The sequence below is a fragment of the Ahaetulla prasina genome, chromosome 6 (assembly GCF_028640845.1).
Source record: "Ahaetulla prasina isolate Xishuangbanna chromosome 6, ASM2864084v1, whole genome shotgun sequence".
NCBI classification, from domain to species: Eukaryota; Metazoa; Chordata; class Lepidosauria; order Squamata; family Colubridae; genus Ahaetulla; species Ahaetulla prasina.
Window position 1 is genome coordinate 13,594,865 of NC_080544.1, and position 14,173 is coordinate 13,609,037.

At 44.8% G+C, this 14,173-nt stretch overlaps 1 protein-coding gene across 1 annotated transcript in view; it reads left to right on the forward strand.

The window, feature by feature from the left end:
• ANXA11 (annexin A11) overlaps window positions 1-11,399 on the forward strand; it is a 53,397-nt gene extending 41,998 nt beyond the window's left edge. Inside the window, exons 13-15 of the mRNA XM_058189520.1 lie at window positions 3,555-3,613; window positions 5,094-5,216; window positions 8,570-11,399. Of these exons, the coding sequence (XP_058045503.1) occupies window positions 3,555-3,613; window positions 5,094-5,216; window positions 8,570-8,629 (242 nt within the window). The 3' untranslated portion in view covers window positions 8,630-11,399. The remainder of the gene's footprint in view (window positions 1-3,554; window positions 3,614-5,093; window positions 5,217-8,569) is intronic.
• The last annotated feature ends 2,774 nt before the right edge of the window (window positions 11,400-14,173 follow it).

Genomic DNA, 14,173 nt, shown 5'->3' on the forward strand with positions numbered 1-14,173 from the left:
GAGTTTGGTTGTCTTCTTGTGGATATTTCATTACCCAACTAGGTAACATCATCAGTGCTAGAAGATAGTGGGCTTTGTTTTCTAGAGCAGATTTCACTTCCTTCTTGCACTGATGATGTTACCTAGTTGGGTTAATGAAACATCTGCTGGGAAACCGCCAAGCTCAGAGAGTACCAAGGACCCTACAATCCTCCTCCTCCTTCAGGTGTGGGTTCTACTTATCTTTACTACCAGTTTTCAATGGGAGTGCGTGTGCGTGCACGCTTCTGCGCATGCACAGAAGCTTCTGCGCATGTGCAGATTGTCCATAGTGATGTCCAGGCAGATGAGAAGAGCCTCCCGCCGATTTTACTACCTGTTCGCAAGAACCGGACCGAACCGGGGGCAACCCACCACTGTCCTCCTTCCCCTTTTCCTCCTCCTTTCTTCTAGCACTGATGAAGTTACATAGCTGGGTAACTGAGATGTCTGAGAAAACAACCAAGCTCAGAGAGCAGCAAGGACCACATAGAACAGAGGTTCTCAATCTCTGGGCTGCAGCGCAATACTGGGCAGTGGTCCATTCAGAACTGGGCTGTACAAGCAGCAAGCGAGCATGTGCGCACAGCTCCATTTGCATGAGCAGTGGGCACTCACAAACAGACTTGCGGCTCACATGGAACCATTCCCCCTCCCCTCCGCCGGTCCTCAAAGCCAGAAAGATTGGGGACCCTTTGCCATGGAGAAGTTCCTGACAACTCAGTGTTGGCGTGATGGCAATAGCAATAGCACTTAGACTTATATACTGCTTCACAGTGCTCTACAGCCCTCTCTAAGTGGTTTACAGAGTCAACCTATTGCCCCTAACAATCTGGGTCCTCATTTTACTGACCTTGGAAGGACGGAAGGCTGAGTCAACCTTGAGCCTGGTGGGATTTGAACTGCCAAATTGAAGGCAGCCAGCAGTAAGCAGAAGTAGCCTGTAGTATTGCACTCTAACCACTGCGCCACCGAGGCAATGATGTTGATTTCATTTTTCCAGGTCATTCACCATATCTGTCTTGATAATTCTCATGTCTGACCGATAGAGTATAGGCCTTTTTTTCCAACCGTCTAGGTATGAAATTTGTCTGGCGGTTACTTCCACCATATTAAACTGAAGACAAATCAGACAAAAATGACTGTATTCTCTCTTGATCGTCCCCTTCCCTTCCTGTCCTTGACTTTGGGTCTCAAGAAGGCAGTTGCCCAAATGGGAGACAGTCTGTCCTTCATTCAAAATTGCCCAACCGCTGGTCGGAACTACCGGTTCACACGAACTGGCAGCAGCCCACCACTGTTTGGAACCAACCAACCTGAACCAGAATTACACCTGAAGTCAGTTTTATTAACAGTGCTAAAATGTCTTCTTTTTCATGGCTCCCCGTAAAGCTATTTTTTTTTTAAAAAAATGCTTATTTGTTCATTTGAATGTTCAGATGCTAATAATACTATATGTGATGGTCCTTTCAATGCAATTTAGGTTTTATTTCAGGTTGTGATTTTGCAAGTTTTAACATTGCAAATAGTCCTTCACTTACAACCACAATGGTAAAAGTCATAAGTCGACGTGCAGGGATATGGACAGCAAGCAAATTTAATAGGAAATGAATTTGCTTTTTTCTTTTAATGCTGTTAAAACTTGGAAACAAATGGTTGTAAGTCAAGAACTATCTACGATTGCTATTTTGATTCTGTGTTTGCGCTCTGCTAACCTATAGAAGCATGATAACTAAATTTAATACCTATAGTAAATAAATAGTGAAATGACTTGAGAGATGCTTTATTGAAAATAATACATTGAACTTTCAGATAAAGGAGAAGTGGCATAAAATGTAATTCCTTTTTATGAACAGAAAACGTAACTAACGCACAGGATTTGGGGGAAAATTTAGTTTTTGTTTTTTCCTGTACTAAAACTTTTTCGCCTTAGCAACAGTTTTTGTTTCAAATTGAGTTTAATAAGAAGTGCTTAAATATGAAAGGGTGAAGTCCAGTGTTGTTCTGATGATGCCAAAACAGAAAAACATTTTAGATGTGTGAGTTTCGAGGAATCATTCTTTAAAGAAAAAAAACAACAACCAGAAGGAAGCCTCGGTAGACGATTGTGTCTTTTTTGTGAAAGTTGCATAGCTATAATTTTGATTTGCAATTCAATTCCTGAGGCTTTGCTCTGCCTTCATGGTGGTGTTGTTAATTCTCCTTTGTATTTCTACCATGAGTTAGAACTTACCTTAACTTAGGAAAATGACAGTCTGAGTACCATAAAATCAAGAAGTGTCTATCAGAATCAGGGGTGAAATGCTCCCGGTTCAGACCGGATCATCCGATCTGGTAGCGATGGCAGTGGGTGGTTTGGAGAACCGGTAGCAAAAATCCCTGCCCCCACCCCCCCATGCCTAGCTGAGCCACACGATCATCAGAGGGTTTTTTTTTTAACTTTTAAAAGCATTTTTTCTTCACCCGAAAAAATGCTTTTAAAAGTAAAATAAAAGCCTCTGATGATCGCACAGCTCAGCTGGGATCGTCAGAACCCTTTAAAAACATTTTTTTCTATAGTCTCTTCGACCGAAGAGGTTGTTAAAAATTCTTTTAAAAGGTTCTAGCGATCAGGCAACTCAGCTGGAATCATCAGAACCCTTTAAAAGCATTTTTTCTACAGCCTCTTTGGCCAAAGAGGTTGTAAAAAATTGCTTTTAAACGGTTCTGGTGATCAGGCAACTCAGCTGGGTTCATCAGAACCCTTAAAAAGGCTCCTCTGGCGATCCCAGCTGAGTTGCCTGATACCAGAGGCTTTTAAAAGCATTTTTTTACAACCTCTTTGGCCGAAGAGGTTGTAGAAAAAATCTTTTAAAAGTAAAAAAAAAAAAAATTGGCTATGTCCACCCAGTCACATTACCACCCCCACCCCCCACCAAGCCACACAGAACCAGTAGTAACAAATTTTACATTTCACCCCTGATCAGAATGATGGCCTTAAGTAAATTGCCTGTTTTCCACCTCTCATCTGCAATATGGCTATAATCATTGTGTCAGATTGGATTGATAAAATATGATACATGCAAAGCATTCTTGGAGATTTAAAATATGTGATGTAAATGGTTGTATAATTAAAAGTGTTTTTCCTTGACTTTCTGCCCTGCCTACTGAATCTAATGAAAAAAAATCTGTGTTTCCCTTTGGCTTCATTAAGGATTGTGTTATCTGGTAATTGTAAGGAGTGACTGCATTCATTTCTAGTAATAGCTAGTGTGTAAGTTAAACGTGTGCCGTGTTCATCTCTATGACCCATCTCAACGTGATCAATGAAAAAAGAGCATGTTGTTGTGTTATGTTTGCTGTGATTTTTGCTTTGGTCCTTTCTAAGCAACTAACAAATAGAATCCGCTAAGGCATTTTGAGCAATCAAGATGCTACATAAAGGGGAATAACACCATTAATACCATCAAGTGGGCCATTTCCTTTGAAGTTTGCTGTGTTTTCCTAGTATGAATTTATGAAGTGTCACTAATGTGTCATCTCAATTTCCTTTGCAGTGAAGTGCATGAAAAACACACCGGCTTTCTTTGCAGAGAGGCTGCACAAGGCCATGAAGGTAACTTAAGTCAGAAACCCAAAACACTTTTTTAAAAAAATGTCGTGTGCTCAAATATTCAAGGGATCTAGGCCTCATTAAGAAAAATTTGTTAGCTTGAATGTGAAATGTAGATGTAATCTGGGATTGCAGGTTTAAAACCAAGATAGCTGGTTTCGGTGTGAGGTACCAACTGTACGCTGATGATACTCAGCTGTACTTTTCCACACCGGGCCACCCCAACGAAGCTATCGAAGTGCTGTCCCGGTGTCTGGAAGCCGTACGGGTCTGGATGGGGAGAAACAGGCTCAAGCTCAATCCCTCCAAGACAGAGTGGCTGTGGATGCCGGCACCCCGGTACAGTCAGCTGCAGCCGCGGCTGACTGTTGGGGGCGAGTCATTGGCCCCAATGGAGAGGGTGCGCAACTTGGGCGTTCTCCTGGATGGACGGCTGTCTTTTGAAGACCACTTGACGGCCGTCTCCAGGAGACCTTTTTACCAGGTTTGCCTGGTTCGCCAGTTGCGCCCCTTTCTAGACCAGGATGCCCTATGCATGGTCACTCATGCTCGTGTGACATCTCGTCTGGATTACTGCAATGCTCTCTACATGGGGCTCCCCTTGAAGAGCACCCGGAGGCTCCAGTTGGTCCAGAATGCGGCTGCGCGGGTGATAGAGGGAGCCCCTCGTGGCTCCCATGTGACACCTCTCCTGCGCAGGCTGCACTGGCTACCTGTGGCCTTTCAGGTGCGCTTCAAGGTTTTGGTAACTATCTTCAAAGCGCTCCATGGCATTGGGCTGGGATACTTACGGGATCGTCTACTGCCACCGATTGCCTCCCACCGACCCGTACGGTCTCACAGGGAGGGACTCCTCAGGGTGCCGTCAGCCAGGCAGTGCCGACTGGCGACACCCAGGGGAAGGGCCTTCTCTGTGGGGGCTCCCACCCTCTGGAACGAACTTCCCCCAGGACTTCGCCAACTTCCTGACCTTCGAACCTTTCGCCGCAAGCTTAAGACACATCTATTTATCTGCGCAGGACTGGACTAGAATTTTAAATTTTAAATTTGGTTTTAATGGGGTTTTACTATTTTATTGTGGTTTTAATATTCGGCCGTATTTAATAAGTTTTTTAAATTGGGGTTTTAACTTGTATTTATATTTATGTTTTACTTGGCTGTAAACCGCCCTGAGTCCCTTGGGAGATAGAGCGGTATAAAAATATGATTAAATAAAATAAATAAATAAATAAATAGCTACAAGTACATATCACTGAAGTCCAGTGAGGGAGGGAGGGAGGGAGGGAGGGAGGGAGAGAGAGAGAGAGAGAGAGAAAGAGAGAGAGAGAGATGATAGATAGATAGATAGATAGATACCCTGTTTTCCCCAAAATAAGATATCCCCTGATAATAAGCTCAATTGGGCTTTTGAGCGCATGGCAATAAGGCCAAGCGCTTATTTCAGGGTTCAAAAACATATAATATAATCTGTGATCTTCTTTAGGGAGCAGGAACAAAGGACCGGACTCTCATACGCATCATGGTCTCACGTAGTGAAGTTGATCTCCTGGATATCCGGCAGGAATACAAAAGAATGTATGGAAAATCTCTCTACACGGACATCTCGGTAAGGCATCGGCAAGGCTCACGTTTTTATCCAGGCTCTTATCTTTGGGTGGCGGCGTAGATTATCAACCAATCTGTTGCTTAACTAGAAAGGCTGCCATTTAACAATGATTACAGGTTGGCTTTTTCCACACAATATGCTTAAAATGCCATGTGTTGTTTGAACAAAGGGATTTGGGGCAGTGGGGAAATCCTCCGAGGTTTGCCACTGGTTTGCTCTACGCGCATGAACAGTGCGTGCCAAATGTGCATTTTTTGCGCATGCACACCACAGGCGCTACAACACAGTGTGGAAAAAGGAGGCTTAAGAAGGTAGGTAGAACAGCAAGGGTGTTGTGTCTTGCCCGCCCTCAGAGCAGCCGGAGCCTTCTTACCTGCTCCCGAACACGGAGGAATGTATGCCTCCCGGCCCAAGTCCTGGCTCCATGCCCACACAAACTGCAGAAGAAGGAGCATCTCCCTGCCCCAGCCCTGACTCCATGCCCAGGCAAACGGAGCAGCTAGACCCCTCCCCCTCCTCCACAGCAGGTGAGCCTGAGGAGGTTTACTCCCAACAACAGCTGATTGGGTGACCTCGCATCAGAAGATTGGAGAGGCGGAGGCAACAGAAGGAAGGGAGGGGCAGGCCTTAATGAGTGCTGAGTCATGGAGCCACACCCCATGGCCTATATAAAGGATCTACTTTCTGGCAGTCTCTGAGTCAGGCAAAAGTCGAACTTATCTTGCTGAAGTCACTTACTGGTCTCCTGCCTGCTCTGAGGACTTTGCTAGGACTTTGGGCAGGGCTGCAGAGGCAAGCCTGATTCGGATTTCCCTGACCCAGCCGTCAGCGGAGGAGTGGGACACGACAGAGGGTGGGGCAACAACTTTGCTGCACGATTTAGATTCACTAGAATATAGTGAATATAAATCGTGTGGTACAGCTGATTGATGGAAATACCGGTTCGCATGAACCGGTAGCATTTTGTTACTACTAGTTCACCCGAACTGGTACCTTTTCTTACTACCGGTTCGCTTGAACCGGTGCGAACCGGTAGCATTTCACCCTGATTTGGGGGCTTCTGGTACATAAAATGCTAACAGCTAGAAAAGATCTGGTATTGGAATGGCAGTTCGCACACTCCCAATTGCAGTGGTGAAATATGGTTGGTGGGACTGATTGGATAATCCACCTATATATTTATGGAATCAGCTGTTGGAGTTTCCGTCAAAGTGTAGAGAACGAAAAGCAAAAATGATGATACGATTTGGGATGAAAATAAAACTGGTTGAAGGGTTTGGTGATTTGTCCAGAAATAAGGGTGAAAGTATAGAATCTAAATGGAAATTATATGTATTATTAATAATAATGCTTATCATTTTAATGCCTAAGGGGAGGTAATAAAAAAGAAAGCATAAACATGAGAGTGTTAAAAAATGGTAAGGATCCAGGTGTAGACGGTGTATGAATGCATTTGCTTGTGGAGTCACTGTGTGACTTGTTTAACCTGTATATAAAACCTTCATCTCTGCCTAAAGTTTTCAGAAATGTTGTCGTTCCCATCTGCAAAAGAAAGGTGTCGACATGTTCTGACGCTGGTATCCAATTACAACTTTCTTACTGTGCAAATCACAAAGCTTCTTTTTCAAGAGGCAACTGGACTTCCTTTGTTTCTCCTTGAAGACGTTTCGCTTTGCATCCAAGGTTCTTCAGCTCTGACTGGATGGCGGGGAATGGAAGGATTTATATTCCTTGCAGATAGCTGGTCATTTGCATCCTTTTAGAGAGTCGTTGAGGCCACTTGGACGTTTGTCTGTGTCCTCAGGGTCACCTGAGTAGTGCAAATGGGTGGGGAGCCTTTTTGGAACTGCTGAAAAGACCTGTATGTGTGGAGCGGTGCTGTTCTGTGCTCCTTCGCCTCTGTCCGAGTGATGGCTTAATTAGCTGGCATTATCAGCTCTGGCAGCAAAATAGCGAGCATCTGCCAAGTGTCTCTGTTATCTCCCTCAACGCCTATGAGTCACCCAGGAACAAACTTCAGCTCTTAGTTAATCAGTTGATTTGCCTGCTACGAAGAGACACTCTTGCTGCCTTTATATCCTGTGAGGTGTGGCTCCATGACTCAGCACTTCCTAGGCCTGCCCCACCCCTGCTTCTGTTGTTCCCTCCTCTCCTGCCTACGAAACCTAGGGTCCAACCAAGCCTGATTGCCATCAGCTGGGTCTGAAGGTGTGGCCTGGGGGGAGGGAAAGATTCAGGGGATGGAGGCCTCGTTATCTCTTCCACCTGGCCTGCCTCTGGCTCCTAGAGCTGAGTCAGGGAAGCCGGTGCTCCCGAGGTAAGTCCTGACGGCCCTTCCCCTTCACTTTCCAAGTCACCTTCTGGCAGGAGACCCGGCTCGGGGGGGCACAGACACAACAGGTGCTTTCTGCAGTATGTTTCCTCTCTGTGTCCCTTCAGTGTTGAACACTGTGACCCTGAGGACACAGACAAACTTCCAAGTGGCCTCAACGGCTCTCTGAAAAGGATGCAAATGACCAGCAGTCTACAAGGAGTATAAATCCTTCCCATTCCCCACCATCGAATCAGAGCTGAAGAAGCTTCTTGGATGAGAAGTGAAAGGTCTTCAAAGAAAAACCAGAAAGTCCGGTTGCCTCTTGGGGGGGGGGGGAAAGCATCTTTGACACACAACCATGACTTGGATGCAGGGGTGAAATCTACTTATCTTGCCTACCGGTTCGGAAGTGCACGCACCATCATCAGGTCCAATTGTAGACCCTCTGTGCATGTGCAGAAGGTCCAATTGTAGACCCTGTGTGCATGCCAAAAACAGGTTACTTCCTGGTTAAAACCAGGAAGTAATGATGTCCGGGTGGGTGGGTGGAGCCTTGCACTGCTGCCGCTACTGGTTCACTGAAACGCTACCACTGCTGCTACCAGTTCACCTGAACTGGAGCGAACCGGTAGCGTTTCACCCCTGCCTGGATGTCTGAGAATCTTCATAGTTGTGCTCATTTAGCAAATTGTATTTTTCAGAGTGTATCTGGAGATTCTCATCCAGGTAATGGTGGTCCCAAAGTTGCTTTTTTTTTTTTTTTCAAGAGGCAAGGTTTTTCCTTGAAGGTGTTTCGCTTCTCGTCCAAGAAGCTTCTTCAGTTCTAACTTAGAACAGTTTTAACTCGGAACTGAAGAAGCTTCTTGGATGAGAGGCGAAATGTCTTCAAGGAAAAACAAAGAAAGTCCAGTTGCCTCTTGAAAAGGCATCTTCGGGATTACTTTTGAGAGGTTTATTTGCGGGCCAGCAATTCTGTTCCACTCCTTCACTATTCTTCTTTTTCCTTCCCTTTCTCATCTTGTTTTTGTTTTAATTTCAGGGTGACACTTCAGGGGACTACCGGAAAATCTTGCTGAAGCTGTGTGGCGGGAATGACTAAGTAGAACATCTGGAAGTTTAGAGTGTGTCTTTCAAAGTCACAGCTGGCTTTATATTCTCCTTTCTCACAAAGCTGTCAAAACTCCCACTGCTGGATCAGATTGATATTCTTAATATATTCCATCCTCTAAAGGTACATAATAAATACAGGACAAAAAATATATATATATTAAATCATCTGCTATAGTAGAGAAGAGATATTTTTGTTGCATTCTTAGAGAAGCTGTGCAAATATTGCATCTGACAAATGCTCCTTTTAAAGTACGGAGGGATCCTTATATGGTTTTGTGTGCAATATTTTGTCTGACTGTACGGACTTTGTTTGATTGTTTGAAATGCATGGAGTGGTGTGTTGTTGTTGTTGTTTTTTAAATCCGAATCAAAAGTGCCTGCTCTAAAATGTAATGGATTTGATTCCCAAAGATTTGTTTATATATTATTATTTCATTACTGTTTGAGGGGGAAACACGCATCTGGCTGGTGGCTTGGGAAAAATAATTCTTGTATTCGTTGGATCGTGGGATTTTTCTAATTCAGTTATCTCCGATTTACCTAGGGGTGGGCCTCAGAAATTTTAGCAAGGGGTTCTCTGCCCAGTTGCTGGGTGGGTGCGGCCATGGTGGGCGTGGCCTAGTCGGTCTCCTGAACCATGGTGGGGGCGGGGTTGTTTTTGCCCTCCCCGGGCTCCAAAGGCTTTTCTTGAGCCTCCAGGAGGGTGAGAATGGCCTCCTCAGGCCCATTTCCAGCTTTCCCAAACTTCCAGTAGGCCCATTTTTCACTCTCCCCAAGCTTCCACACACGCCCTGCACTTACCTGCATCCAAAACAGGTCACATGGTGACTCCTCGGAGGGGAGAGGCTGGGTGGACAGAGCAGGGCCAGCCAGGAGTGGGATCTGGGGGCTCTCTGAACTTCACAGAATCTTAGCTAGAGGTTCTCCTGAACCCCTGCGAACCCCCAGCAGCCCACTCCTGCCTTTACCTTAAAAGAGCAGGGAATTTGGTCAGTGGCAAACTCAGAGCCAAATGCGATGTGTAATCAAAGCATCATTTTGGACAACTTCGATTAAGATTCAATCATCCAGGCCAAAGGTATCTAAAAGGTTGAATCATGGCAACTGCATCAAACTTTGTTCATCTGAAACGTTGTGTTGCTCATCGAAACAACTTGATTAGTCAAAATAAAAAATCGGCCCACTCCAATGAATTCTCCAATGGAGGTATCTAAAAGGTTGAATCATGGCAACTGCATCAAACTTTGTTACCGTATTTTTCGGAGTATACGACCCTCTTGAGTATAAGATGCACATTAGTTTTTGGGGAGGAAAACAAGAAAAAAAAAAATCTGCCTCTGTCTACCAGCATCCATCGGTATTCATCTAGCTAACGTCCTTGCAGCAAACAGCCTTATCAGCTTCAGCACATTATCACAGCCTGATTCAACATGAGCAGCTGATTGTTGGTTGGATTGGCCTTCTGGAATACCGCTAATCAGTTGTTCCAGGCTGCAAGGATAGCCACAGCCCATCACGCCTCCATGCATTGCATTTTCGGCCTCTGCACACCCCGAGTTTGGCCTTCACTCATCATGTTTTCAGCCAGTTCCAGGCAGTGGGGATCGGCAGTGGCGGCAATCCCCACTGCCTGGAACCAGCTGAAAATATAATGTGCAGAGGCCAAAAATGCAATGCGCGGAAGCGGCTATTGGTGGTAATGTGTTGTGGCGATCCCCGCAGCCTAGATTGGGTCTAAAATGGAGTGTGCAGAGGCTGAAAATGCGATGTGCGGAGGCCGAAAACGGCTGAAGAGTGGGGGCCAGTGGGTGGGTGGGGATTTGGCAACATTCGCTGTATACGACGCACAGACATTTCCACCCACTTTGGGGGGGGGAGTGCATCTTATATGCCAAAAAATACAGTACTCTGAAATGTTGCATTGCTTACCCAAGCAACTTGATCAGTCAAAATTAAAAAAAAATAGTCAGCCTAATTAATTTTTTTTTATTTTGACTGATCATATTGCTTGGATGAGCAATGAAACAGATGAAGAAAGTCTGATGCAGTTGCCATGAGTCAACCTTTTAGCTACCTCAATTGGAGAATTCATTGGAGTGTGCCAATGAATGTTTTTATTCCTGATACTAATTTCAATGACACTGGATGACATTGATTATTATTGGGACAAGGAAAGGGGGAAAAGAATTAAATCTCTTCCTGCAAGCTATGAAAATTCCCTTATCGTCCGTCCTACTCATCAGGGTTGGTTTTTTGTTTTGCTTTTTAAGAAAAGAAATATCAACAGCATCTTAAGTCTTTGGGAAGCCTTCCAGTCCAATCATCCATACAGTCATTTCTTTTAGAAATGAGTTAGATGCTTTTTCTGCAATGCAGGTTGGCCATGAAATCCCAGTTCATACAACTTCTTTTTCAGGGATATTGATTTGCAAAGAATTTGTAATAAGAACCGAGCTGAGTATCCACATTTAAGATGAGCTGGAGCATTCTGCTTTTCACAGAATTAGATCTCTCCAAAATCGATCCTTGGTTTTAGGGCTCAGCCCTCCTCAATTCCCTATTTCTCTCTTTCTTTATGGATTAAACTGTTTCTTAAATTGCGCTAAACTCATTGCCTGCTTTCTACGGGTTGTACACGCCAAACCTTTCTCTATTCATGATTTGAGTTATTCCTTTTAAACCAAATGTATGTAATCATTTTTTTAAAAAACACTCAGAGAGAGAGAGACGTTGTTTAAATAAAATTATCTATCTTCTCAGTTTCTTGCAGCGCTTATTTTGGCCATGTGCTGGGGACACAGATTCTCAGATGACATTTATTGTTTTGATAGTGAATTCGACTGCTTCATTTCTTCTTGGGGCTAAAGGGTTGATGACCACACTTGAGGCGCTGGAAAGAGTGCAGAGAAGAGCAACAAAGTTGATCAGGGGGCTAGAGACTAAAACACATGAAGAACAGTTGCAGGAGTTGGGTATGTCTAGTCTAATGAAAAGAAGAATCAGGGGTGACACAATAGCAGTGTTCCAATATCTATGCCATGAAGAAGAGGGGGTCAACCTATTCTCCAAAGTACCAGAAGGCAGGACAAGAAGCAATGGCTGGAAACTTATGGAGAGATCAAACCTAGAAGTAAAGAGAAATTTCCTGACAGGCAGAAGAATTTATCAGTGGAATGGGTTGCCTTCAGAAGTTGTAGGTGCTCCATCACTGGAGATTTTTAAGAAGAGACTGGACAACCATTTGTCTGAAACATTATATGGTCTCCTGGTTGAGCAGAGGGTTGGAATAGAAGACCTCCAAGGTCCCTTCCAATTTTGCTATCCTGTTCTGTATGAGTTGTTTTGGACTGACAGGCATATCATGATAGAGCCGTGATGGCATGCATGCGTGCCACAGGTGACATGCGGAGCCATATCGGTGGGCATGTGAGTGTTGCAGTAGTTCAGCTCCGGCACGCACATGCTGATTTTTGGGCCTTCCGGGCCCACCGGAAATCAGGAAACAGGCTGTTTCTGGCCTCCGGAGGGCCTCCAGAGGGCTTCCGGGAGGGAGGAGTCTGGTTTTTCGCTCACCCTAGGCTCCAGAGGCTTTCTAGGAGTCTGGGGAGGGCGGGCCTCCAGAGGGGTGGGGAAGGCCATTTTCCCCCTCCCCAGGCTCCTAGAAAGGCTCTGGAGCCTGGGGAGAACGAAAAACGCATTGAATTATGGATGTAGGCACACACGTGCATGACCGCCCGGCGCTCCACCTGTTTTTGGCATGCGACGGCAAAAAGATTCGCCATCACTGTGATAGAGTTTCCACTTCCCCAATAAATACTGCAGCAGAATTCAGTTTGCCCAAGAGAAATGGGCAGTGGCGGCCATCTGCTTTTTGTGGCCAGTGGTGGCCATCTGCTTTCTCCTTGCACACTCACTTTTAAAAAATGAAAGTCTGTTGGGACAAGCTATTGGAATGCCAGTTGATATCTCTTGCATCCTGCTTTCATCATTCCATCAAATCCCGCTGTTATAAAACACTTACACCCAGAGGCTGCCAACTTTACTTTTGGCCAACGCTCCATAAATGGAATCCAGAACGTGAGAAAATGCTGCTTTAAGATCACTCTGCGTAGCTTGTGCTCCAAATTATCTCGGGCTTCTGATGCATTGCTGAGTTTGAAAACAGCTTGATCCAATGAAATGTTCCATCTTGTCCAGTCTTTTGGCTCAGTTTTCTACAGAGTCCATCTGGCTGCTTCGGAGAAAACAGCAAGAACAATGTACTTAACAGTGTGCTATATTCATGTCTTGCGCTGATTTTTGCAGCAAAGCCATTGATATCTCGCTGGGATTTATTTTGCTTCGGGCATTAAATTAGACCAAGCTAACAAGTTGTTCTGCATTTCTCATTTTTAAACTGTTGTCATCCAGCATGGGAGACGAAAACACAGGCAAACAGGTCTTTCTTTCTTTTTGTCTAACAATGATCCTTCCTGTCCCATCGTTGGACAAATCAACGTTTTGGAAGACAGGCGTACCAGAGATGCAATCTAGCCCTGTGCCAATAATGAGAAAAGTCAGGACTTCCAGTGAGTAGGAACTGAAGCATCTGAGAAATCAACTACTGCAGGAGTGTCCAATCTTGGCCATTTTTAAAGGCTTGTGAACTTCAGCTCCCAGAATTCCTCAGCCAGACATGCTAGCTGAGGAATTGTTGAATGGGAGTTGAAATCCACAAGTCTTAAAAAGGCCAAGGTTGGAAAACCCCTGAGTTACGGGACATCAAATGTCATGCCGGTGTGATTTTCTGCTTAAGCTAGGTGGAGAGCTCTTCAACTCGTCAATGAGGAACATTCCAAAACATCCGATTAGCGAGTCCTCCATTGGATTAGGAGCTATAGTGGACAATCCAAGCTGCGATGAACATGCAATCATGAGTCATTCATTATGGCTCTAGTGGAGATTTCCATCAATGCTGCAAGAAGAAGGGGAATATTTAGCTTCACCCACTACCTTAGACCGACAGCATGCCTGTTGTGACCGAGGCCCAAGTAGTGATTACCAAACACAATTCAATCCTGAACGAACTTATTTTATTAGAACAGCTGAGAATTAATTCATTCTCAGCTTAGTCCAAAACAAATTCTTTATAAAAAGTCCTTCGGCCTTTTATCACCAACCTTTGTTATCTTTGGCAACTTCCCAAAGGCTTTTCTTGGCAAAACCTCCACAAAGTTCAAGAGATGCTGACAAGAATCAATGGAAGTCAATGTTGCTTTTCCACAAAGAACCCAACGGCTCACTGCTTCTCTTTTAAGCCTTATGAGAGTGGCCAATCATCTTCTGGCCTTACTCCCGAGTCGTCCTTTTTGCTTCAGCTGCTCTTCCCTTCTGGCAGCTCTTCGCATGCGTGCACTAGGAACAGGCTCCTCCTGTTCCTCTGTTTGGGGGCTTATTTTCTGAAGCTTCGTTTCTGATGCTTTTTTCAGCCTCTGAAACTTCCGTTTGAGAAGCTGGGTGGGGCTACATTCGGAGTATAAGACGCACTCAGATT